At 43.6% G+C, this 27340-nt stretch overlaps 1 protein-coding gene across 1 annotated transcript in view; it reads right to left on the minus strand.

Moving 5' to 3' along the window:
* The window catches only part of LOC117526413 (hexokinase HKDC1-like), a 69252-nt gene extending 42737 nt beyond the window's left edge, over nt 1-26515 (minus strand). Inside the window, exons 1-7 of the mRNA XM_034188486.1 lie at nt 26423-26515; nt 18773-18935; nt 18464-18624; nt 18257-18379; nt 18012-18107; nt 9328-9427; nt 13-196 (exon numbers count right to left, since the gene is read on the minus strand). Coding sequence (XP_034044377.1) covers nt 13-196; nt 9328-9427; nt 18012-18107; nt 18257-18379; nt 18464-18624; nt 18773-18935; nt 26423-26485 — 890 coding nt within the window. The 5' untranslated portion in view covers nt 26486-26515. The remainder of the gene's footprint in view (nt 1-12; nt 197-9327; nt 9428-18011; nt 18108-18256; nt 18380-18463; nt 18625-18772; nt 18936-26422) is intronic.
* Nucleotides 26516-27340: the final 825 nt, after the last annotated feature.

Here is a 27340-nt window from a genome sequence, read left to right on the forward strand (position 1 = left end):
AGTTTTCCTTACAGTTGATGTTCTGGGTTGATGGAGGCTGCATCGACGTCCCTGTCAAACTCAGTGATATAATCTTTGAGTGCCCCGTCATCTCCAAAGGCTCCCCACTCAGTGTTCACACACATCCTGCCCTCGTCTCCCTCCACCAGGTCAATGTGACGCAGCTCCTCCATGTAGCACGCATTAGTACCTGTACCTAAACACACATTTTTGCATGCTACATTCATTTCACTGTTTTCCTGTACAGCATATGCTGGGTTGCAACAATTACAGGCTAAATAAGGCTGAATATGCATCTCGCCAGTCAAAACCTTCAGTTTCTTCCAAATACAAAGCATTCTTAGGTCAGATGGGGTATATAACTGGCAGCCTATCCAAGGTGTACCCCGCCTCTTACCCATTGACTGCTGGGAGGGACTAGTCTCCCCCCTCCCCATGATCCTTAACTGAAATTTGTGGGTTCAGAAAATGGAAGCATGGATGGATGTTCCTGTCCTTGCCTAGGTTCTCATCCCAGGTGGATATACTGTTTGACGACATTATGTGCATGGTGCAAGGTGAGTGCTGCAAATGCTTTTGGGGTATGTGTGCCAACAGGTTGGTGTTTACCTGATCCAAAATACAGCACAAACCAGGGTGCTGGGTGCAAAAACCAACTGATTGCAATAATTTTGATATGTCTTTGACAAAAAAATATAACTGATTGTGCCATTAATCCTTGAACTTATATCTGTAACTTGGCATTGACGACTGGGAGATTTCCTTCCAAAATGAAAATAGCTAATGTACCGCTGTTCAAATCGGGTGATAAACACATTTTCCCAAACTACAGGCCAATCTCACTCCTACCTCAATTTTCAAAAAGTCTGGAAAAAGTATCCATTAAGAGGTTGGATGATTTTATATCCAAACATCACATACTAAATGAGCAGGAATATGGATTTAGGAAAAATCATACTACTTCACTGGTGGTAATTGATTTTGTGGAACATATCACAAATGCAATTGAAAACAAATAGTACACTGTAGGGTTTTTGTTTGTTTTTTTTTCGACTTACAGAAAGCATTTAATACCATAGATCATACCGTATTATTGGATAAATTATGGAAGTGTGGCAGGGTGATACTTTGTTTTAATTAAACAGTCGGAGTCCCCTGGTCTGCACCAGTTCTAAGTCAGCATATGATTGGATTGCCAGTTACTTGTACAATTGGTATCAATTTGTTCACTTGGGTGGGATAAATTTGGAATTCTTGAGATGCACTTGTGGGGTGCCCCAGGGCTCAGTCCTTGGGCCTTTGCTGTTTCTTTTATATATTAATGACATATGTTTAGTTTCTAATTTTGTGAGTTGTATTTTATTTGCTGATGACATAACTGTGTTTTGTGGTGGGGATCATTTGGGACAGGTTCTGGACACGATGGAGAGAGAACTACAGAAGTTTATGAAATGGTTTGATTCTAACAAATTGTCGCTTCACTTTGGTAAAACAAATTGTATCATATTTGGTAATAAGCCCAGGGATTTAGGTAGAAATTTACAAGTACACAATGTTGAAATTGACCTCGTAAATTAAACTAAATTTCTTGGGGTCTTTATTGACAATAATCTAAGTTGGAAAAAATATAAATTATGTTAAATCGAAAATGTCCAAGATCATTGCCATTTTGTATAAAGCACAAGACTTCGTCTCCCAACACTCAGTTACCACATATCATTCATTACTTGTTCCATATATGACCTACTGTATTGAAGTTTGGGGAACCACCTACAAAAGGAATACAAATGTTATGTGGGCCGCTGAAGAGGAGGTACTGCTGGCCCACCACCAGCAGAGGGCGCCCTGCTTGGAGTGCGGGCTCCAAGCACGAGAGGGCGCCAGACCCAGAAGAAGTGACAGCTGTCACTCATTCTCAGCTCCAGCTGTCACTCATTCCTCATCATCACCATCACCATAAAGACAGAGGCCACCTGGGGACTCGGGACTTGGCGGCTCCGGTGTTCTTCAGGCCGTTGGTGGTGGAAGCCGTGTGGGACGCGGCTTCTCTCTCGTCGGGGGTCTTCTATCTTCGAGCCTGCCCACACGTCACCTGGTGTTAATTGGCTTTACAAATTTTGTGTATTTAGTTGTGTGTTGTCACAACATTAAACTGTTACTTTTTGGCTTATTCATTGTCCGTTCATTTGCGCCCCCTGTTGTGGGTCTGTGCTACGACACCTTCCCAACAGGATTTCTCGGCCATTCGTCATGGATTCTGAGGGGCGTCAACCCGAGCTTGAATGGCCAATGGAAGAGCCAGGAGCGCAGGCGTCAGCAGGAGAGTGTTGAGTGAGCTGCAGCAGATTTTAACCGCCTTCACGGCTCGGCTGGATTTGGTGACTGAGCAGAATGTTATCCTTAACCGGAGGGTGGAGGCTCTCACCGCCAGGGTGGAAGCGCGCGTTCAGGGCGCTGCTGCAGCCACTCCTCTTGCTGGTCCTAGGCCCGTAACAGACGTTCCACTGGTCGTTCAACGACCCCCCCACCGTCCCCTGAAGCATACATAAGCCCTCCGGAACCGTACGGAGGCTGTGTTGAGACGTGCGCAGACTTCCTCATGCAGTGTTCGCTCGTCTTTTCACAGCGTCCTGTCATGTACGAGTCAGACGCCAGCCGGGTGGCTTATGTTATTAATCTGCTTCGAGGAGAGGCACGCGCCTGGGCTACGGCGCTTTGGGAGCAGAATTCACGGCTCCTAACGTCTTATGCTGGGTTTGTACGGGAGCTCAAACTAGTGTTTGACCATCCCAACAGAGGCGAGACCGCTTCGAACGTGCTGCTGTCAATGAGACAGGGGCGTCGCAGCGCAGCCGAGTATGCAGTCGACTTCCGCATCGCGGCAGCGAGGTCCGGCTGGAATAACGTTGCGCTCCGCGCCGCCTTCGTAAATGGACTGTCTCCGGTCCTGAAGGAGCACCTGCTGGCTAAGCTCCAACTCCCAGCTTCACTGCGGATCCACCCTGTGTTCCACGTGTCCCGCCTCAAACCACACCACACCTCGCCCCTCTGTGCTCCGGGACCTACGCCGCCTCCTGCCCGGCTCATCGACGGGGAGCCTGCTCGGTCAGTCCGCAGGCTCCTGGACGTCCGTCGTAAGGGCCGGGGGTTCCAATATCTGGTGGACTGGGAGGGGTATGGACCTGAAGAACGCTCCTGGGTGAAGAGGAGCTTCATCCTGGACCCGGCCCTCCTGGCCGAGTTTTACAAGAGACACCCGGACAAGCCTGGTCGGACGCCAGGAGGCGCCCGTTGAGGGGGGGGTCCTGTTATGTGGGTCACTGAAGAGGAGGTACTGCTGGCCCACCACCACCAGAGGGCGCCCTGCTTGGAGTGCGGGCTCCAAGCACGAGAGGGCGCCAGACCCAGAAGAAGTGACAGCTGTCACTCATCCTCAGCTCCAGCTGTCACTCGTTCCTCATCATCACCATCACCATAAAGGCCGGACTGCAACTCCACCTCCTAGCCGAGAAATCGACTACCGAAGAGGTAACTTCTCTGCTGACTTACAAAGTAATAATCTGAACTGTTTTGCAGCCATTATCCTGTGGTGTTCGACCTTATCTGTGGGATTGGCGTTTGGTGTGACAGCGACGGCTTCGCCTCACACCCCAAACCAGATAAGTGGATTAAACAGGAGCTGCACAAGTGTGTGATTGGAGGTGGAGGTGCTCCCTCCTAACTGTGTGCAGACTGTGGATTACTGAGTGTGTGGACTCACACTCATTCATCTTGTCTTTGCTTTCTGCCAGCAGTACCAGGGTCGACAGCCGAAGACAGAGGCCACCTGGGGACTCGGGACTTGGCGGCTCCGGTGTTCTTCAGGCCGTTGGTGGTGGAAGCCGTGTGGGACGCGGCTTCTCTCTCGTTGGGGGTCTTCTATCTTCGAGCCTGCCCACACGTCACCTGGTGTTAATTGGCTTTACAAATTTTGTGTATTTAGTTGTGTGTTGTCACAACATTAAACTGTTACTTTTTGGCTTACTCATTGTCCGTTCATTTGCGCCCCCTGTTGTGGGTCCATGCTACGACACCTTCCCAACAACAAATCCCATATTTTTACTTCAAAAGAAAGCTATAAGAATTATTAGTAAAAAACCATATTGTGAGCCAACAAATCTATTGTTTGTCCGTTTGCATGTTTTGAAATTTTGGGATTTGATTGATTATATCGTAATACAAACTATGTTCAAAGTACAAAACAAACTTCTACCACAACATATCCAGGACCTGTTTAAAATGAGGGATACCAGTTAGAATTTACGAGGATCATTGTTATTTTAGAAATCAAAGATTTGAACTACCATAAAAGTCATTGTGTTTCTGTTAAAGGTGTTAACATTTGGATAATTGCCCAGATAACGTAAAATCACTTGGTACTTTGGTTGGCATTAAATGCTCTACAAAACTATGTGATTGCTTGCTATAGTATGTTGAATTAGGTTTACTGATTTTGTTTTGTTTTTTGGTGCACTCCTGCTTGCATGTTTGTGTTTTTGACATTTTAGTTCAGGGGTCAATTTATACTTTGTATTAGTGATTATGGGTATATGTATAATTTTATATACATATGTATAATTTTTATTTCTGGTTAAAGGGTTAGGCGTTTACAAGCTTTTGCTTCTGCCTACACCCTTTTGGGCGTATGGGTGTATTGTTGGATTATTTTCTTTCTTTGCTTTTTTGTTGTTTTGGATCTGTGTGTGCCGAATAAATTCATTCATTCAAAGGGGCTGGTGAATGTCAATGGGCATGTTGTTGTCAGAACATAAATACAACCAATTCGTGTCATCTGTTATTCCTTTTACACTGACGTTCATCAGGTGTACACCTCTGTGGTATGAGGCAGAAGCACAAGAGACTTTTTTTGTGAAGAAACACATCTGTGCTCATGATGCACAGCACATAAAAACACCACAAAATGCTGGAATTGTATGGATCAATATGTCAGTTGGTATAACACCACTGCTATATGGGTGATTCTTAGACTACGGGCATTTATTATGTCCTTTGATCATATTGTATGAAAAACAGAAAAAAGGGGAAATTTCACACTTTTATAGTTATCTTTACAATGAAAGTGTTTCTAGTAGTCTATGATGACTTTTTCACCTTTTTCAGCATCATTATATGCAAATATTGCCGTTTTGTGCTTGTCCCACACCCAGACTTTTGATCTTCAATGATAAAAATGAATGGTAAAAAAAATGTTTTTTCTAATGTTTTAAAATATCTCTGAATAAAATATCAGTAAAATAATCAAAATATAATTGGGGTATTCAATGTCATACAACTGTTGTGATTTTTTTAAACAAACTGTAGTTGTCCCACACTATTGCCGTAATTTCCACCACAACACTGTAATGTCCCTTTAAACAGTTTGTATGAAAGATTGTTTGGGTAGTTTCTATGGAGATAAACAGTGACATCAGAGCACATGTATATAGCGCCAAATCACAACAAACAGTTGCCCCAAGGCGCTTTATATTGTAAGACAATGGGGTGGTGGAAATTACACTTACAAGGCCAATAGTGCCCGTAGTAGAATCACCCATATGTGAACATAATTTATTGAACACAATGTATTGATAGAAGGATTCGGACAAGTCTCCACTGAGATGCTTCACTTGCAGCATTGTTAAAGATAAGGTAAAAACTGCCCTCTTTTATAATGTGGTGTAATAGCCTTTGCCATGAAGCTGAAAATTGAGTGTGGACTCAACCACCTGCAGCTCAGCATATCAAAGATGAAGGAGCTGGTGGTGGACTTCAAAAGACAAAAGACCCGCCCAAACACCGATACCATTAATGGAACTGAGGTGGCCATTGTGAACTACTACAAGTACTCGGATGTCCACATAGACAATAAACTGGACTGGATTGTAAATGCAAATACTGTGTATAAGAAAGGTCAGAGCCAACTGTACGTCCTCAGGAGGATCAGATCTTTCAATGTCAGCAGAAATATGTTGCAGATGTTTTATCACTCAGCAGTCTCCAGTGTCATCTTCTAGGCTGTAATGTGCTGGGGCAGCAGGCTGAAGGCAGCTGACATGAACAAACTCAACAAGCTCATCAGCAGGGCTGGCTCTGTCGTGGGGGTGGAGCTGGAGTCCGTGGTGGAGGTGACAAAGAGGAGGATGCTGAGGAAGCTGCTCACCATCCGGGACAACACCTTACACCTCCTATATGCCACACTGATGTCCTGTCAGAGCACCTTCAGCCAAAGACTGTGAGGCCACCAAGGTGTACCACAGAATGCCACAGGAGGTCCTTCCAGCCTGTGGCAATCAGACTGTATAACTCCTCCCCCTTCTGCAGGATGAATACATAGCGATCAGAGTTTTCAGTTACTCAGACCTATGTGCAGTACTGTCAAACATCTGGTGCAAGTGTCTTTCAGTCATTTTGCATAAACATGTTGTGCTCATTGTTCTGTTTAGAAAAATGCAATGTTTACCATTTAAGTACTGTGGCAAAACAATTTCCTTTGGAATTAATAAAGTTATTTCTTAGTTTTAACCAGGCACTATACCTATAGTGAACCATGGTGGAGGCAGCATCATGCTCTGGGGATGTTTTTTAGCAGTAGGAAATGGGAGACTAGTCAGGATTGAGGTAAAGATGAATGCAGCAATGTACAGACACATCCTGGATGAAAACCTGCTCCAAAGCGCTCCTGACCTCAGACTGGGGTGACGGTTCGTCTTTAAGCACGCTCATCTTTCAGCAGGACAATACCACTCCATCTTGACTGTGTGCTACAGCCAAGACATCAAAGGAGTGGCTTCAAGACAACTTTGTGAATGTTCTTGAGTGGCCCACCCAGAGCCCAGACCTGAATCCCATTGAACATCTGTGGAGAGATCTGAAAATGGCTGTGTACTGACGCTCCCCATCCAACCTGATAGAACTTGAGAGGTGCTGCAAAGAGGAATGGGCAACACTGCCCAAAGATATGTGCGACAAGCTTGTGGCATCATATTCAAGAAGACTTGATGTTGTAGGTGCATCAGCAAAGTACTGAGCAATGGATGTGAATACCCATGTACGTGATTTCTTAAGTTTTTTCTACTTTTAATAAATTTGCCAAAAAAAAAAAAAATAATAATAATAATAATTTTTTTCATGTTGTCATTATTGGGTGTTGTGAATAGAATTTTGAGGGAAAAAATTGATTTACTCCATTCTGGAATCAGGCTGTAGCATAACAAAATGTGGAAAAAGTGGAGCTCTGTGAATACTTTCCAGGTGCACCATATAAAATAAACCCAAAATTGAGGGCACACCACAGGGACGCCAGAGGGAGACAGAGGACAGAGATAGACATCAGAAGCATGAACCGTGACACCTAACTGGCTAATTCTAAATGAATAAAATTACAATCAGAGAAAATTGTTAATGGTAAGTTAAAATATGACCAGGGTTTATTGTCCTTGTTATTCTGTTACTGTAGAATTGCCCGCCTGAATCAGGTGAATATAGAGCTCTTATCTTATAAACTGAGGAATCCAAGGGGAATCCTGAGCATAACATTAATTGATGACTTTCAGCTTGGTTTACACTTCTATCTTTACTAAAGCCATAAGGCTTTTATTACATGAATTTTATATTCTTTTACAATTATATCTATACTTGCATGTTGCCCGTGGGGATCCGTGGGCTCTAGATTGGGTAGTGTTTATAAAATAGGTAGCTGGTGTCAGGACTCGTGATGGATTGACACTGGAAACAGTAGGAGACCAATGCAGACTCACAGACATGGCTGGTTGTGATGAATAAAAGGCTTTATCTTGTGACCAGGCAGTAGATTTAGTACACAGGTAGTCAGATAACGAGGCAGAAGTATCAGACAGGGTACAGGCTGGGATGTGGTCAATAATACGAGCTGAGGTCATACCAATGTCATCGAGGAGTATTGCAGGCAAAAATAGAGGCAGAGTCAAAATACAAGTTGAGTTCAGGATTAAGGCAAGGCAGAGATCGGCGCAAACAAGCAAGGACAAAACACTAAGATGCAAACAGGACATGAACTAAAGGCAAGAGAGTGAACAAAGTCAGCAATCGGGCAGTGAGCTGTGGAACTGTGGGGGTTTAAATAAGGAGCAAACTAATCAGGGTGATGTGAAGCAGGTGTGTTGAAGGTTCTGGAAAGAGGTGTGGTTTATTGAACAAAGAAGAAGGAAGAAAGGCAAGAGAGTGCGGGTGGGCAAAACAAAGCGGTGCAAAGCAAGAGAAGTAACAGAAAAACTAACTGAGAGAAACATGATGTGTTCAAGACAGACAAATAATTAACGTGAGCAAAACAAAAGGGGCAAACCTAAGAACTAACATGACAAGTCAAAAAAGGGAAAACAAGAAAACTAATGATTATAACTAAAACTAGAATGGAAGTGTTACTGACCGGTACAGAAAAGTGAATACAATAAAAATGGCAAAACAAACTATTGGTTAAACAGAGAAAAAGTGATGAACACAAAACAAAACCAGTGACTACTGAATAATGCAATAAATGACAAGTGGAACATAATCTGATGAGCAACACTGAAGATTAATAATAACAAAAACCTGTGACTAAGCATAATACAACAAATGGGATTAACAGAACAAAACTAAGACTAACGTAACTTAAAGGACCATGAGTGAACAAATACAATAACAACTATACAATAAATGAATGCAAAACAAAATGATAAGATAAAGAATGAAACCAGTGACTAAATAGTAAACAAAGCAAAGCAATAAACAGAACCAAACTGAGACTAACATGATAAAGTATAAACATATGAAAAGCAAAACCAGAAAATCAGAGGAAATTATGCAAAGACTAGGACCTAAACCATGAGCTGGGGCTGAGCATGACAGCTGACAGCATGACAGCATGACAGTAGGTAGGTAGGTAGGTATTTTTCAAGGGTGGTAATAAATTATGCAAAGTTTCAATAATGAGTTGGAATGGCTGGAGAACAGGAGGGAGAGATGAAAAGAAAGTTTCCTGCGCACACACATTCATATTCAGCATCACTGCAGCACCCATACATGCACAACAGAGAATGGACCAGGACAACACCTGACCAGAGTGTGGGAGGGGCGCATGGGGGAATCACACATATAGCTGCAGCAGACCCACACTGGCTTACACACACACACACACACACATAAACAATCACACACACGCAAGATGAGGGTCAACCAGACAAGTGCAGGGAAACAAGAGAAGGGACACTGAAAAACCCACAAAAACCCCGGGCAAAATAGAACCCTAACAAAAAGAGGTATGTGCCTCACCAACAATGAGTCCAACTTCACAGTATTGGTCTTCAAACCCGCAGGTCATCATGGTGGCCACAGTGTCATTAACAAGCGCTAACACATCTATCTTCATGTCCTGCAGAGTGAGATATGAAATGATAAAACATGGAATTTAATGTACTGCAGTGTTTTAGGCATCGGAGAGGTAGGTAGATTCATTTTACTTCTGGACACTACTACAATGTACTAGTCTGGACTTTACTTCAAGGGATTTAACAAAAAATGAAATGACAACACAAAGACTTTGACCATTTAGGAATTACAACTATTTTTATGCACAGCCTCTCCATTTTCTGAGGCCATAGGTAACTAAATACAAGAACAAGACAAGTCAGAGGATGGACACATGTACATTTCCAAGTCACTGAATACAGTTGTGCTCAAATGTTTACATCCCCTAAAAGATTTTTTTGGGCCATTTTTCATTGAATATGAATAACAACACAAAAACATTTTTTCACTCATGGTTAGTGATTGTGTGTAGCCATTTATCATCAAACAACTGTATTTACTCTTTTGAAATCATAATGACAACATAAACTACCAAAATGACCCTGATCAAAAGTTTATATACCCCAGTTCGTAATACTGTGTACTGCCCCCTTTAACATCAATGAGAACTTGGAGTCTTTTTTGGTAGTTGTGGATGAAGCTCTTTCTTAATTTCTCTGGTCATAAAGCTGTCCATTCTTCTTGGCAAAAAGCCTCTAGTTCCTTTAAATTCCTGGGCTGTCTAGCATGAACTGCACATTTGTCAGGATTTGGACTTTGTTGCATTATGTTTGCTCTGTTTAGTTAGGTTGTTGTATGTGATTTCTCTTGCTGGGTTTTTCCTGCTTGGCCTTTGTCTGTCCCTATCTCTCTTGTCTGTCTCTCTTGGTGGTGGGCAGGGCACACTATTGGGCCACACCCTTATTCTGGTGCTTTCTACACACCTGTTCCTATTCTGTAGCTCATCACCAGGGTGTATATAAGCTTCACGGGTTGCACTGTTTATTTGCCAGATCGGTGTGCTTTATGCCATCGCTTCATAGCCTTGTTTCGTAATTTTTCTCGACCTGTTTTCTAGCTGTGTTTTTGGACTGCCGCCTGTTTACTGGACCATGCCCTAGCCTAATGTTTCTGACACTGTTGCTGATTTTGGACTGCCTTTGTATGTACCAGACCCCGCTTTGTGTACCAGTAAAACCCTTTTGCCAAATCCCATCAGAGTCTGAGCTCTGCACTTGTGTCCAGCCATTCTGTACCACTGGTTCTGATAACAGTTGAGATCTCCCCAGAGTGGCTCAATGATATTGAGGTCAGGAGATTGAGATGGCCACTCCAGAACCTTCACTTTATTCTGCTGTAGCCAATGACAGGTCAACTTGGCCTAGTGTTTTGGATCATTGTCATACTGGAACCATTTGTGTCACCTTGTGTGCATGTTAAAAAGCCAAAATCACCAGGATATGTAAACTTTTGATCAGGGTCATTTGGTTAGTTTCTGTCGTCATTATGATTTTAAAAAGAGCAAACACTGTTGTTTGACAATAAATGGCTTCAGGCAACCACTAATCATGAGTGAAAAAGTTTTTGTGTTATCATTCATATTCTCTGAAAAATTGCCAAAAAGACAAACAAACATTCTGCCAGGGTATGAAAACATATGAGCACAACTGTATGTCTTGGACTTAATTTGCATCACTCATTAAGAAACACAAACAGTACGGTACTATATGGTAAATCTGTCTGGAGTAGGTAAATCATGGAAGGACACTAGTGAGGAATGTTAACAAGAGACCCATGACAATTCTGAAGGAGTTACAGGCTTCACACACACTTACACAAAGATGCCAGAGTGCTGCTATGCCAGATGTTCAACTGCACACTTGGAACAACTTGGGGATTAAGGACCTTACTCACGGCAACGTGTGTAACAGGAAATTTAACTGAGAATCCACGGGTCACAAGCCTACCTCCTGAATCTCCTCAGCACCACCTCATCCTCTATCTGGAGCAGGTAGTCCTCAAAAGGTGGGACCTTGTCCACATTAACACAGTAAGCTGTGAAGCCACCAGCTACGAAAGAAAACCCCATTTGTCAGTATCTAAAAATATCTACCCTCAGTGAAAGAAAGAGACTCTTGAGGGAAGCCACCAAGACACCTATGACAACTCTGAAGGAGTTTTCTGTATCTGCAATTGGAGAAACTGTGCATAGTGCAACTCTTATACAACTGAAAGTGTATTAATCTTCAACATTGTGTCCTGGTTTGCTTCCTTGAAAATGAGGACTAAAGCCAAAGCCTCCAGAGTGCTCACTCAGAGAAGCAAATTCACAGGCCGCACAGACTCAACTCTCTCATAACTAGAACACCGTGCTCACAGAATGAAAACCTCCGCAAAAACTAGTTTCCAATTCCACAAAGGTTTACCTTGGAAAAAATGTTCATGGTCAAAGTCCTGTTAGAAGTGGCTTATCATAAGTTAAATTAGATGTGATCAAATGTCAGGAGGATATATTGAAGGTTTTTTTTGTGGTGTTGTCAGGGATTTTTTTTCAACTTCTTTGATTTCTGAATTCTTTTTCATTTAATTTTCACAGAACATTGGTTATGTCTGTTATGCACAATTTCTCATTGCTTTTTGGCACTTGGTTTCTGACTGATAAACGTAAGACAGACAAACGGGCATAAAATTGAAACCTCCATCCAATTTTTTTGGTGTACATAAATCCATAACAGGAAAATTAGAGTCATTGAGGCACTTTTGATTGAAATATTATGCAAAATGTATACCAAATGGGTTTTTCAATATTAAATTCAAATGTCCACAAAATCCACAATCCAGATCAGATCTGATTTAAGCTTTGTCAGTCTGCATTTCACTTTCAAATATGAGAGTGACTGGGCACGTTTGATTAAGATATAAAGTAAAATATACATTAAATGGGTTCTCAATGTTAAATGTAAATGGCCACAAAATCTGTAATCTGCATCAGATCCAGATCATACCAAACATTGTCAGTCAATAAAGGATGCCATCCTACATAACGCTCCCAAATATGAAAGAAATTCAATCTTTTTTTGACAGTTATGAATTTTTGAAAATTCATTCAATGTTGAAGGCTAAAACCCCGTCACACATAGCAAGAATGTGCAGGAACCAGTATGACAACGCAAATATTGCCATAATCTGATGCAGTCCAGAGGAAAATAGGTGTGGTCAGCAGTGTCAGAACGCATTATTATACGTGGCACGTGCAGGTCATACCAGCAGGCTTTGCCGTGTGAGATCCATCTTGAGATTCCCTCGTATGCGCTCAAATCATTTCAGATCCTGTTTTGTCGCCATCAGAAGACACAAATTGTGGTCAGATGGTCCTCAGACTACACATGGACCGCCACTGGATAGGTGCTGGCAGATTTTGATCAACTATGTTTTGGAAATGAAACCGTACACTTTTCAGATGATAAAGATTTTTTCCAATTTTCCAAGATTTTTCCTGACTTTGACCTTGAAAATTTAATCAGTTCTTGCCTATCAGGATATGAGTCCTCTGTAATTTATCCTCTGTAAAAATGTCGTAACGATATATGAAAATTGTGGGTTACAGGCTGTTCACAAACAAACAGGTGAAAACATTATTATTATGTAATTGTATGAAAACACTTAACAGAATGGCTCATAAAATCCTTAATGTTGTGTGAAAGTGTAATGACACGGACCCACAACAGGGGGCGTAAATGAACGGTCAATGGAAATAAAGAATAACACTTTTAATGTTGTGAAACGTGCACAACGAATACAGATACAATTCAATACTACAGTCAATTTGTACAGTTGGTGTCGTGTGGGCTCGAGGTCAGGAGACGCCTGTCCAGATAAGAGTCGGGACCCACACGATTTCCACCGCCAACGGATCTGGAACACACCGGAGCCGCCAAGTCCCGAGTCACCAGGTGGCCACCGTCTCCAGCTGTCAGATCGGGTACTGCTGGCATGGAGCAGAAACAGTCAAGGGTGGGTGTGTGCACACACCCAGCAAACAGTCGGCAGAGTTCTGATAATGAAGGGAGAAAAACACCACCTCCCACTTTTCACAGTCGTGCAGATCCTACTCTCACTTAACAGCTGAGGAGCGGAAACGCCAACTCCTCCTGACCAGCTGCAAGTGTACTGAAATGTCTGCAAACTCAGAATGCAAAGTACAACTTCTCAAGCTGAAACAGAACAAAACGGCTGAGAGTTTACCTGAGAACGTCAGATGATTTCTCGGCAGGGGTGTGGTGTCTTCTCCAGGCTTTTATGGATGGCTAGATGAGATGATGAAGGACGGCTGTCAGGGTCCATGGCGGCGAACTGCGCCCTCTGGTGCCTGAAGCCCGTCTACAGGCAGAGCGCCCTCTGGTGTTGGCCAGCAGTACCTCCTCTTCGGGCGGCCCACACAACACTTAATGGTACATCTCATCCTCTTCACACCTCGTTTGATATGATATCATCCAGATGGAAGCGTAGATCCCTCTCGTGCACACAAGTGATTTTTTTTTTTTTTTTGAAGGATCCTTCATACCCTCTGCCTTTGTGCAGCAACTACAGATGAACATATTTATGATTGTGTTTTTAACTGCTACAGTCCAACATTTTAATATTTAACTCTTACTTATGTTCATGAAAATTTAGTAAGGTATATCTTATATATTATATTTCATTTCTAAGGTGGAACTATGATAATATACAAACAGTATATGGAACATATATGAAGATTACCAGGCATGAATAAACGTGTCATATCAAAACTTAACCTAAACCAGTCTGCCGGGGTAATGAAACCACCAAACACAGAACTGGAAGTTAAGTAGCTACATGAAAATTCAGTAAGGTATATCTTATCAGAATCAGAAGAAGTTTATTGCCATTGCCAATGAACAGGATTCACAGACTAGGAATTTGCTTTGGGTTGTGGGCTGTGGCTTTCCTGAAGTCCACGATCATCTCCACTGCTTTTTGGGCGCTGAGCTCCAAGTTGATGCTGCTGCACCAGGTCACCAGCCGGTCCACCTCCCTCCTGTAGGCAGACTCATCCCCATCCGAAATGAGTCAGATGAGGGTGTTGTCGTCCACAAACTTGATGAGCTTTACAGAGTCGTGGCTGGTACAGTTAGTGTACAGGGAGAAGAGCAGAGGGGAAAGGACACAGCCCTGTGGAGATCCTGTGGTGAGAGCCCGAGTGTTAGAGACATTCTTTCCCATCCTCACACGTTGACTCCGGTCCGTCAGGAAGTCTGTGATCCACCTGCAGGTGGAGTCGGGCATGTGGAGCAGAGAAAGCTTGTCCTGGAGCAAAGCCGGAAGGATGGTGTTGAATGCAGAGCTGAAGTCCACAAACAGGATCCTAGCATAGGTTCCTGGGGAGTCCAGGTGCTGCAGGATGGAGTGCAGGGCCAGGTTTATGGCATCATCTACAGACCTGTTGGCTCTGTAGGCAAACTGCAGGGGGTCCAGGAGGGGGTCGGTGATGGACTTCAGGTGGGATAAAACCAGGCGTTCGAAGGTCTTCATGACTACAGACGTGAGAACCACAGGCCTGTAGTCATTAAGTCCAGTGACGCGTGGTTTCTTGGGGACTGGAACTATGATGGAGGACTTGAAACAGACTGGAACATGGCATGACTCCAGGGAGGTGTTGAAGATCCCCGTGAAGAGACACAGTCTGGGCCCGGGGCCTTACGTGGATTCAGCCTTTTGAAATGTCTTCTCACGTCCTCTTCTTGGACCGAGAGGGCAGCAGGGGGAGGGGGAGGGCAGCGGTGAGAGGGGGAGGTCCAGAGTATTTGAATATCCAGTTGTGTGGGGGGTCGGGAGGTGTGAGTCCATGTCTTCAAAATGTGAATAGAAGACGTTCAGGTCGTTGGCCAGCTTCAGGTCGTCAATAGAACAAGGTGCTTTGGGCTTGTAGTTGGTAATCTCTTTCAACCCCCTCCACACAGAGGCTGAGTCGTTGGCAGAGAACCTTTGCTGCAGACGTGAACTGTACATGGATTTAGCCTTTGCCACCTCCTTGCTAAATCTGTACTTTGCACCTCTATAGCTGTCTCTGTCTCCTTCTCTGAAAGCCACCTCTTTCTGCTGACAGAGCTGCCGGAGTTTAGGTGTGAACCAGGGCTTGTCATTGTTATATCTCACCCTGGTGCGCTGTGGGATGATGCTGTCTTCACAGAAATGAATATATGACGTCACAGTGTCGGTGTAGTTATCTAGACTGTCTGTTGAAGCCTCAAACATATCCCAATCCGTAGTGCCCAAGCACGCGCGTAGCTCCTCTACAGCTTCATTGCTCCACACTTTAGATGTCCTCACAACAGGTTTAGAGAGTTTTAGTCTCTGTCTGTACGCGGGGATCAAGTGGACCATCACGTGGTCTGAGAGTCCCAAAGCTGCACGGGCCACCGCGCGGTAGGCACCACTCACTGTCGTGTAACAGTGATGTAACGTGCTCCCTTCTGTGGTCGGGCATTTAACAAACTGTTTGTATTTTGGTAATTCCTGACTGAGATTCCCTTTGTTAAAATCGCCGAGAATTATAACAAGGGAGTCCAGAAAGTCTCTCTCCACGCTCATAATCTGATCCGCGAGCGCGCGCTCGGCCTCATGCACGTCCGCGCTCGGTGGAATATACACGGAGCAAAGTATGAAGGAGTTAAACTCACGTGGAGATATATATATATGTTATACTCAACAAAAATATAAACGCAACACTTTTGGTTTTACTCCCATTTTGTATGAGATGAACTCAAAGATCTAAAACTTTTTCCACATACACAATATCACCATTTCCCTCAAATATTGTTCACAAACCAGTCTAAATCTGTGATAGTGAGCACTTCTCCTTTGCTGAGATAATCCATCCCACCTCACAGATGTGCCATATCAAGATGCTGATTAGACACCATGATTAGTGCACAGGTGTGCCTTAGACTGTCCACAATAAAAGGCCACTCTGAAAGGTGCAGTTTTGTTTTATTGGGGGGGGATACCAGTCAGTATCTGGTGTGACCACCATTTGCCTCATGCAGTGCAACACATCTCCTTTGCATAGAGTTGATCAGGTTGTCAATTGTGGCCTGTGGAATGTTGGTCCACTCCTCTTCAATGGCTGTGCGAAGTTGCTGGATATTGGCAGGAACTGGTACACGCTGTCGTATACGCCGGTCCAGAGCATCCCAAACATGCCCAATGGGTGACATGTGAGTATGCCGGCCATGCAAGAACTGGGACATTTTTAGTTTCCAAGAATTGTGTACAGATCCTTGCAACATGGGGCCGTGCATTATCCTGCTGCAACATGAGGTGATGTTCTTGGATGTATGGCACAACAATGGGCCTCAGGATCTCGTCACGGTATCTCTGTGCATTCAAAATGCCATCAATAAAATGCACCTGTGTTCTTCGTCCATAACAGATGCCTGCCCATACCATAACCCCACCGCCACCATGGGCCACTCGATCCACAACATTGACATCAGAAAACCGCTCACCCACACGACGCCACACACGCTGTCTGCCATCTGCCCTGGACAGTGTGAACCGGGATTCATCCGTGAAGAGAACACCTCTCCAACGTGCCAAACTCCAGCGAATGTGAGCATTTGCCCACTCAAGTCGGTTACGACTACGAACTGGACTCAGGTCGAGACCCCGATGAGGACGACAAGCATGCAGATGAGCTTCCCTGAGACGGTTTCTGACAGTTTGTGCAGAAATTCTTTGGTTATGCAAACCGATTGTTTCAGCAGCTGTCCGAGTGGCTGGTCTCAGACGATCTTGGAGGTGAACATGCTGGATGTGGAGGTCCTGGGCTGGTGTGGTTACACGTGGTCTGCAGTTGTGAGGCTGGTTGGATGTACTGCCAAATTCTCTGAAAAGCCTTTGGAGACAGCTTATGGTAGAGAAATGAACATTCAATACACGAGCAACAGCTCTGGTTGACATTCCTGCTGTCAGCATGCCAATTGAACGCTCCCTCTAATCGTGCGACATCTGTGGCATTGTGCTGTGTGATAAAACTGCACCTTTCAGAGTGGCGTTTTATTGTGGGCAGTCTAAGGCACATCTGTGCACTAATCATGGTGTCTAATCAGCATCTTGATATGGCACACCTGTGAGGTGGGATGGATTATCTCAGCAAAGGAGAAGTGCTCACTATCACAGATTTAGACTGGTTTGTGAACAATATTTGAGGGAAATGGTGATATTGTGTATGTGGAAAATTTTTTAGATCTTTGAGTTCATCTCATACAAAATGGGAGCAAAACCAAAAGTGTTGCGTTTATATTTTTGTTGAGTGTATATATTATATTCCAATTCTAAGGTGGAACTATGATAATATACAAACAGTATATCGAACATATATGAAGATTACCAGGCACGAATAAACGTGTTTTAGATTGACATTTTTATATGAACTGTATTCTGTATCAAACACAAGTGCGTTGTAAAAGGCAAATTTCCAATAATGTTTGTACTAATGGGCAACACTATGAATCCTGAATGTTAATGATGGAATGGACTGCTGCTTTAAAATGAGATTTATGGGGGACTTTAGCCCTTTGTGGTTTATCTCATAAACTGACACATACAGTAAGTTCTGTCTTATATAGCTGATGGTCTTGTCTTACCCCAGTTCTATCAATGGCTTGTTTGAGGGTCTGGACCATATCTTTCCTCAAGAGACCTCGAGTATGGATGTTTTTAGTCCAGTTTATCAGTATTCCCTACAAAGAGAAAAAATTGGGGGACCATATCAGATCATATGTGTTTTTGAAAATGTTACAATTCAAAGCTGTGCAGGTGCGGTCCAGTGACCAGCATGAAATCTGTCCATGTCAGAAATTGTGTAAGTCATAGATGATGGAGTCTTTGCCTGGTCCAAGGTCCTCTGTTCACAGGGGAAAGAGAAGGTGAAGGCCAGAGGATGTTTCTCTTTCAAGCTGATGTTCTTCTGGTGCATGAAAGCCTTGAGACATCCTGACATGTGGCCAAACAACTGGAAAGAAAAGAAGAAGAAAGAGTCAAAAAGGTGAAGAAGACTTGTTCTCTCTGTCCAACTTCATTATTTATATTTCCTCACCTCTGTTCCTCTCCCAAACAGGAGCTCCTTAGGTATCGGGTAAATTTGCTCCTCCAGCTTCACTTCTCCTCCCGTCTTACTCTCCACATCTTCTCTCACTTTAACTTGGAGAACTTTAAACTTGGAGCCCCCGAAATCCAACGCCAGAAAGTGTCCTTCCTCTGCAAGGGCAAGGGGGATGGGGGGGGGGGGGGGGGTAAATTAGGCACTCATTTATCTCCCAGGTCCCTGAACTGTATTGTGCAAGTGTGAGTCAGATTTTATTTATTTATTTATTTATTTATTGTAACTCGTAATGATGACAGGAACCTGATCCATCGGGTGTGGAGCGGACATGCGTGGGCAGCATCTTCACTGCTGCTGCTGCGTTACTTTTAGCTGAAAGCCCCTTTTTCATTTCGGCCTGAAAGTGAGCTGAGATATCCTGTAGCTTGTCATCATTGAGACGCATGGCATATAAAAACCTGTCCACCTAAATACAACACAACAAACAGCAAAACAACAACACATAACCAAAAAAAGAAATGAGTCACACTAATTTATTCCTCACTGAGTGACCTAGAATGAAGAAGAACATCCTCTGTAGTAGCCCCATCAATGTCCCGATACCATAGCACAAAGTGAATATAAGTCTATGACTCCCCCTGAAGGAGATAAAAGTCCATTGCAAGTTACTTCCACAGCCAACTAGCCATCTGGGTCGACTGGAAGAATGCAGATGTGTGTTATCCAAGGGTGCAGACAGGTCTTGTGACAGAGAATTAAATCTATATTGGTCCGTATTGGTAGGCCAGCTCCTTATCCTTCTGAGCTACCCGATCTGCTTAATAAAGTACATTTCTGTACAGAAACAGTCTATCTCACTGACAACCACACCTGCTTCTAATACATCACCAATCCAGCAGGTGGCAGACATGTCTATGGGATATTACATAAGCAAAACAAAGTCGCTTTATGAGTTGATCTAGTGCATCAAAATTGTCCAAATTTGAAAGAGTTCATCATCATTTCAAGATTAATTAATTTGTTGACTTATAAGATCACAGCATGTATTTGCTTATATGTACGAGGTCTGTTAGAAAAGTATCCGACCTTTTTATTTTTTTCAAAAACCTGATGGATTTGAATCACGTGTGCTTGCAGGAGCCAACCTTGAACCTTCGTGCACATGCGTGATTTTTTTCACGCCTGTCGGTTGCGTCATTTGCTTGTAAGCAGCCTTTGTGTGAGGATGGGTGTAGTCTCTCGTCATTTTTTCTTTGCAAGGAAATGGCGGAACGACTGGAGCAGCGCGACTGCATCAAATTTTGCCAAAAACTGGGCAACAGCCAGGTGGAAACCATTCGGATTATTCAGACGGCTTTCGGTGACGATCCTATGGGCATCACACAGATTAAGGAGCGGTACAACCGGTTTAAAGACGTCCGCACAACGGTGGAGAGCGCGCCACGGTCTGGTCAGCCATCAACATGCAGAAATGACCAGATCATTTCCAAAGTGAACTCTGTGGTGATGTGGGACCATCGTGTGACTATCCGAAAAATTGCGGAAGAGGTGGACATCAGCACTTTTTCGGCACATTCCACTGTGACAGAAGATTTTGCCATGAAAAGAGTTGCAGCGAAATTCATGCCGATGGCTTCGGTACGAAGCTGATGGTGGAGCAAAAGCGCCTCCGTGATGAAGCCTCACAGGACATGTTGTGACATGCTCACCTCTTCTACCATTTGGAAGATTCAGACGGCTTTCTGTGGCTTTTCAGTGGTGTGACTATCTGAGAAATTGTGGAAGAGGTGAGCATGTCACAACATGTCCTGCGAGACTTCAACACAGTGGCGCTTTTGCTCCACCATCAGCTTCGTGCCAAAGCCATCGGCATGAATTTCGCTGCAACTCTTTTCATGGCAAAATCTTCTGTCACAGTGGAATGTGCTGAAAAAGTGCTGATGTCCACCTCTTCCGCAATTTCTCGGATAGTCACACGACGGTCCCACATCACCACAGCGTTCACTTTGGAAATTATCTGATCATTTCAGCATGTTGATGGCCACCCGGAGTGCGGCTCGCTCTCCACCATTGTGCGGCCGTCTTTAAACCGGTTGTACCACTCCTTAATCTGTGTGATACCCATAGGATTGTCACCAAAAGCCGTCTGAATAATCCGAATGGTTTCCACCTGGCTGTCGCCCAGTTTCTGGCAAAATTTGATGCAGTCGCGCTGCTCCAGTCGTTCCGCCATTTCCTTGCAAAGAAAAAACGATGAGAGACTCCACCCATCCTCACACAAAGGCTGCTTACAAGCAAATGACGCAACCGACAGGCGTGAAAAAAATCACGCATGTGCACGAAGGTTCAAGGTTGGCTCATGCAAGCACACATGATTCAAATCCATCAGGTTTTTGAAAAAAATAAAAAGGTCGGATACTTTTCTAACAGACCTCGTACATTTTGAATACAGGAGTGGATGGGCTCATGTTTTGATCTATTCACTCACTACAGGTAAAAGCTACATGCATAGGCTTTTTTCAAACCCTAACAACTGTAACATACCTGCTGATTGTGATTTTGAGCCTGTGTTTTTCCTGCTTTATGTATTTATAGCATCAGAATGTGTATTCATGACCTATGAATTTACTGCATGAGTGTCTTGTGAGACATCAGAGAGTTGATTTGTGTTGCTTTTTGGGAAAGCCTATTTAAATAAAATGACAGTGAAAGCTGCTGCTAATTGCTTGATTGGTGGTGTGACTGTTATCATCAATTCTCTGAGCCACAGGTGACTCTCGAAGACCGACAGGGAACATTCAAACTAGAGAACTGACATGGTTTTATTCTGTCTTCAAAATTTGTTGAATGTGACACTGAAAACATTCCCATCCCGTCCACACCCTTTGACAGTGTGCATGTGCAGCGTCTGTGGGAGTGGCACACGGTGCTGATAACATCTGCACTAAGAAATATAATAATGGCACTGACAAGGAGCAATGTTAATTATTTATTAGGAGAGGTATGTGGATGTCATAGTTATGACTGATTATGGCACATTGACCCTCATATTACTGCACCGACTTTGTCTCTTAGGGCCCTGTCCCACTGGGGAGAGGATTAATTGCGCATGAACTGAGTACACAAATTATGGGCGTTCGTTGTCGTCCGCAACAAAAATGGCCAAAAATAACAAATGTCCCAGTATGAATTACGGATATATTAATAATATATAGTGACTATATGATGAACAATCACGGTTATATAATGCATGTAGTGCAGAAACTGATCCGACACATTGAGATTATCACGGCAGTATTACGGGTGTATTATGAAAGCATCGCGCACATGTTGCGCGTGCACAGCATCTGCATTGGGGTCATAAAAGAAGCGCACTCGCTCCTTTCGGCATCACTGTTGACACCAACAATACAGCCTCTGGAGCATTTGCTGGACTTGGACAAGTTGATCACAGAGTGTTGTCATGCGAGGGTTAACTGTTCATGAGTTTGGGGAGCGGGAGGGGGAGTGTCACAGAAAACAGACTTCAGCCTGAGTTGTGGTTGAACAGCAACTCTTCCTTTTGTTGGTGTTAAATAAAAGTCCTGGAGGAGACATGATTGCAGCAGCTACGTCTTTGTGGATTGACACAGCCGGACCGGCACTGACTGGCAGGTATGTTGCTTTCTGCCACATATAGTACTTTGGGTTTATGTGACGTGTTTGTTATGCATTCACAGATTGTCTGCAAAGCAGATGTAATAAAAATGCTTTATTCGTGGCCAATTTGTATGAATTTTCTACAACATATTTTAGTTTGTGATGTGGACATGATGGGCACACAATATATCTGTTTTACACACTGTCCCAGTCTGCTGCCAAGCCGCAAATCCCCGTCAGTTGCGGATATCAGCGGTTAACGGCAGATATACAGCGCATAGAGTGAGTATGTATTGTGTATGAATTGAGTATATATGGAGTATGTAAGGCGGATGTCAGATTTTTGAACAGCTCAAAAATCCTAGCTGCGGACCTGCGTGCCTCTGAGGATGATCACGGGCGTGTGCAGATGACGGCCGACTCATACAAGCATGTTACACGGATGTTGCGGATGTTTGGCGAATATGGGCCAATTTTGCCAAATCCCAATACAAATCAGTACTGGATCTGCTGTAGCAACCCGGAACAACTGGATGCAGCTGGAAGTCAAACACATTACTGTGAACTAACTAGAAGTTGATAGATTTAAAGTAATCAAAAACAAAAATATGATACAACTAGATGAGTTACCTGTTCTACACAAGGGTAATAGAGAAGAATTTTAGCCATGTCTGTTATGTGTCAGACGCAGCTCGGAGAACCGACCAGCGTTTGAAGGACCCAGTATGAAATAAGCAGAGCACGGTACAAAGGCTAACTGAATTTAATACATAACAGTGATGTGATACAAAACAACAAAAGAGTGTGCGGTCTGGCGTGGTGGTGATACGGTGCGCTCCCAGCAGCGCTAACGGTCCGGAGCCAGAAGCCGTTCGGACCCAAGGACCCCGCCGACACCCCCCAGGTGGCCGCAACAAACCGAGTCTGTGAAAGAAGGAACCATTATGTGAGTCCACACTCTACACACAGAGAGACCACTCAAAGGTGTACATAAACAGCAAACACTTCCTGGCTTAATTACTAATCAGCTTCCCAACCTGCAGGCATGGAACATCCAGTTCACAAAACTCCACTGCAGTGGAAGCCGACACATGACTAACGTACAGCTCAATATAATAAGGTGTGAGGGACACCACATTTACTGACTGTATAAACGTTAGTCACAAAATCTAACGTACCTCAGGAAGTGTGCTGACGAGCGTGAGACCTCACCCCCTCCTCTTTCACAGACCGTGCATCAAACCCTGGACGTTCTCTGCATCCACTGATGATGAGATGGCTCCCGAGACGACGATCTCACCCGTCTTGGTCACAAGGTCGAGTCTCTGGCAAATACACACTGTATACTCCAGTCTTAAATGCCACCATGTTCCAATCCATATAGATGCACCTCAGCTGTGAGTCCTGACAAGCCGCAGGTGATCAGGGTGAGGTCCTGATAACCTCAGCAACACAGCCACTCAGTCCCAAATGCAAGCCACCTGGAAGGAAAAACAAAAGACAGAAACAAAAAGGCAGCCAGGCCCCCCACCCATACAACACATGTCATTATATATTTCATGTCACTTTAGTTAAGGTGCAGTAAGTTGCGTTGCATTGTGTGCATGTTGTCATCATTAATTTTCATACAGCAATTTGCAACATTCATGAGACTCAAGTGAATTAACATGTCATAACACTGCAATGCTCTGGCATGCCGTACACAACAGGTACATTTTAAATTAAAAAAAACGCACCTTAACGTGCACTGCCCCATTCGGAATGTAATTAAAGTGCACCCTAGCTAGGTGATACTACGTAGCAAGTAAAGTGTGATGCTTGCAACCTGACCTGAGTACCACGTGAAGTGTGAAAATAAGGGCTTCAGTGAACAGGTTGTGATCTAATATATAAGGCGGACTGTGTGTGTGTGTGTGTGTGTGTGTGTGTGTGTGTGTGTGTGTGTGTGTGTGTGTGTGTGTGTGTGTGTGTGTGTGTGTGTGTGTGTGTGTGTGTTTGCGCACGTACGCTTTCAACCTAAGCACCCCAGTGACCTCCCCCTTGGTGCCCCCAGTCAAGTATCTCAAATTTGGTGTCGATTGATTTATTACTGTGGCTGTGCATAGCAAGCAAACACACACACACACACACACACACACACACACGGTCAGCTTTATATATTAAATTTGATTAAGTAAAACATTGTCTTTGACTCAAAAGATAAAAATAGCAACACTTTATGTGCATACATTTTAAGTTTTATTATGCATTGAGATTTTTTCAGTTCATTTGTATTGTTGTTTGTATTACTTTAATTGTGGTAATTCTGATATGCAATTGTTGCACTCTTAAATATATCACTCCTTTACTAGAAAGTGCCTCATACTACTACTACTAATAATAATAAGAATAATAATCTTCTTTCGGCTGCCCCTTCCCATTCCTCGTGGGCAAAATGATGATCCAACCCCGATCCAGGTTGAAGTTTGACAGTGAATCAATGTTAAAAAGACACTGGATTATAAAATAGGACCACAGAGAAATCCTATACTCACAGTATATTCAATATAATATTCAATTTATCATACTAAATGTTAAAATCAACAAGTAACACATCTGCTGCTTTGCACAAATATATAAATACACTTTATATGGGAGATACCTTGGACTTTTTTGTGGGACTTGCCCACAATAAGTGAGACCAATGGTGGATGGCAGTTGCAAATTAGGCTCTACTGAAATCCCCCCAGTGGGTCCAAAATGCAGACGGATAGCTGGCCCCAAGTGGGGACAAACTATTTTCAGACTGCACTTCTGCCCTGTTCAACGCAATTGTTATAGCATGACTGTTGTGGGCTGGGGTGTTTGGCTGGCTTGGTTTTTGTTTTTCTGTTTCTCCCACCAGGTGGTATGCATTCAAGACTGAGTGGCTGAGCATTAGGACCTCACCCTGAACACCTGAGGCTTGTTTTCACATGCAGGTCATCAGGACTCACAGCTGTAGTGTATTCTGTCTTGATCAGAGATTGCTGCATTTAAACCTTGAAAGCACAGTGTGTGGTTGCCAGAGACTCGACCTTGTGAGCAGACGTGTGAGATCGATGTCAGGGGAACAATCTCACCATTACGGACGCAGAGACCGCTCCAGGTTTGACGCCACAGTCTGTGAGGGAGGATTGGGTGAGGTCTCACGCTCTTCAGCACACTTCCTGAGGTAATTTGGTTTTGGTGACTTTTATGAAGTAATGACAGTGGATTTGGTGTCCCTCACACCTTGTTGTATTGAGCTGTCACGTTATGCTATTTGTCTAATCAGCTTCTGCTGCAGTGGAGATTTGAACTGAGTTGTTCCGTGCCTGCAGGGTGAGAAGCTGAGATATATTTAAGCCAGGAAGTGTTTGCTGATTGTGTGCACCTTTTGAGCTGTGTCTCTCTGGGTGAAGAGTGTTGGACTCACCTCCATGTTTTCTTTCTTCACAGACTCGGTTTGTCGCGGCCACCTGGGGGGTGTCGGCTGGGTCCGAACTGCTGTGGCTCCGGACCGTTTGCGCTGAGAGCGCGCCGTGTTTTCACCTCACCAGACCGGACTTTTTAGTTGTTTATCACTGCACTCACTTACATTAAAATGTGTTATCTTTTGAACCATGCTCTACTTATTTCATGCTGGGTCCTGTCAAACACCGGGTCGGTGCTCCGACCACGTCCGACACATAACAATGACAGCTGATTGAAGTACTTCTCTTTGCAAGTATGACACAAAAGATCTCAAAGTATTTCTGATACAGCATTTGCATGTTGGTAGCAGACGTAAACTGGATGTTCAACTGTTTTCACTGACAGGATGCTGTGAGAGCAGCAGCCACACACAGAAGAATGACGAAGGTGAAAAAAACTTATCCACTTGACACAGTGATAAGGACAAACTGGACTATGCCCATATATTACTGCTGTGTGCCAGATCTGCATTTGACATTTGGAAAATAACTAGCAGGCTAGCTTCATTCATTCCCTCTGTGCAGTGAGGAAGAAACGGCATGACACAGAGAAGTGTTTGCCTGAACATCCATCAGTCAAAATCTGCCTCCTCCACTGCAGAAATGAGTGACAATTTCCATTTAAAGCAAAAAGCACAGAAACAGAATTTCTTTGGCAATATTTACACAACCAGTCTCAGATTTTTATTTTATGGATTTGAACTGAAAATCCTTGGATACAAAGGCACAGGTTGCAAATTTCTCTGGAAGAAATTTTTTTTATAAAAAACATGGAAAAAACAAAACACAAAGCCTTGCATCATTTAAGTTCCATTTGTGAAATTGCTGCAGTAGTTCTTACCTTCTTTGTGGGGTCCTCGTTGAGTTTGGAGAAGAAAAATGAAATAAGATGAACAGCAAACATCTTGACCTACAGCACACCACCATGCAAATCCTTTTATTCCTGTTTTGTGGGTCTTTGTGAGGTGTTGTGCACCACGCACTCACACTGCTGTGCGAGCGGCACCTCTGACAGTCTAATGTTGTGACTGTACCGTTGATTATTGACTAACTTTATCACCGACTCAATGATTAACAGGCCAAACGCTTTCTCACCTTGGTCCGCATGATGTTTTCTTGCTCAGTGCCAACACTACTTTTACAAATTTTACATATTTTTTTGAAAGACTGTTTCTCAACAAAAAACCCCACTACCCCCAACCAAAAAATAAAAAGATCCTGTGACTTTATTATTTTAAAATTAATGCATTGGTGAATACAGGCCAGCACAGTGGCTTAGTGGTTAGCACTTTTACATCACAGCAACAAGGTCATGGGATCGATTCCCACCTGTGGCCTTTCTCTGTGGAGCTTGCGTGTTCTTCCCATGTTTGTGTGGTTTTCCTCTGGGTGCTCTGGCTTCCTCCCACATCCAAAGACATGTTGGTTATTACATTTTGTCCGCAAATATGATTGGTTAATTGTGTGAGATTTCAGACCGTATAATAGCAGGGTAACGGTGGCAAAATTTTCAACCATTTCACATTTGGATGTATTACTCAGCGCCCTGACTTTTGTTTTGACAAGATGTCATTCCTGTCGACAGGCCATTGTTGGGATGGGAAACTGTCGATTTATGCGACGAGACACACAATTCAACAGAACTCCGGCTGCGCACACTGCTATGCAGATGTCATAATAGTGCTGTTAGCTGAGACTAAGAGAAAGTCGCATACTGACACTGCCGCCGAAATGGGTGAATTTAAACTACCATACAAAA

The sequence above is a fragment of the Thalassophryne amazonica genome, chromosome 2 (assembly GCF_902500255.1).
Source record: "Thalassophryne amazonica chromosome 2, fThaAma1.1, whole genome shotgun sequence".
Lineage (NCBI taxonomy): Eukaryota > Metazoa > Chordata > Actinopteri > Batrachoidiformes > Batrachoididae > Thalassophryne > Thalassophryne amazonica.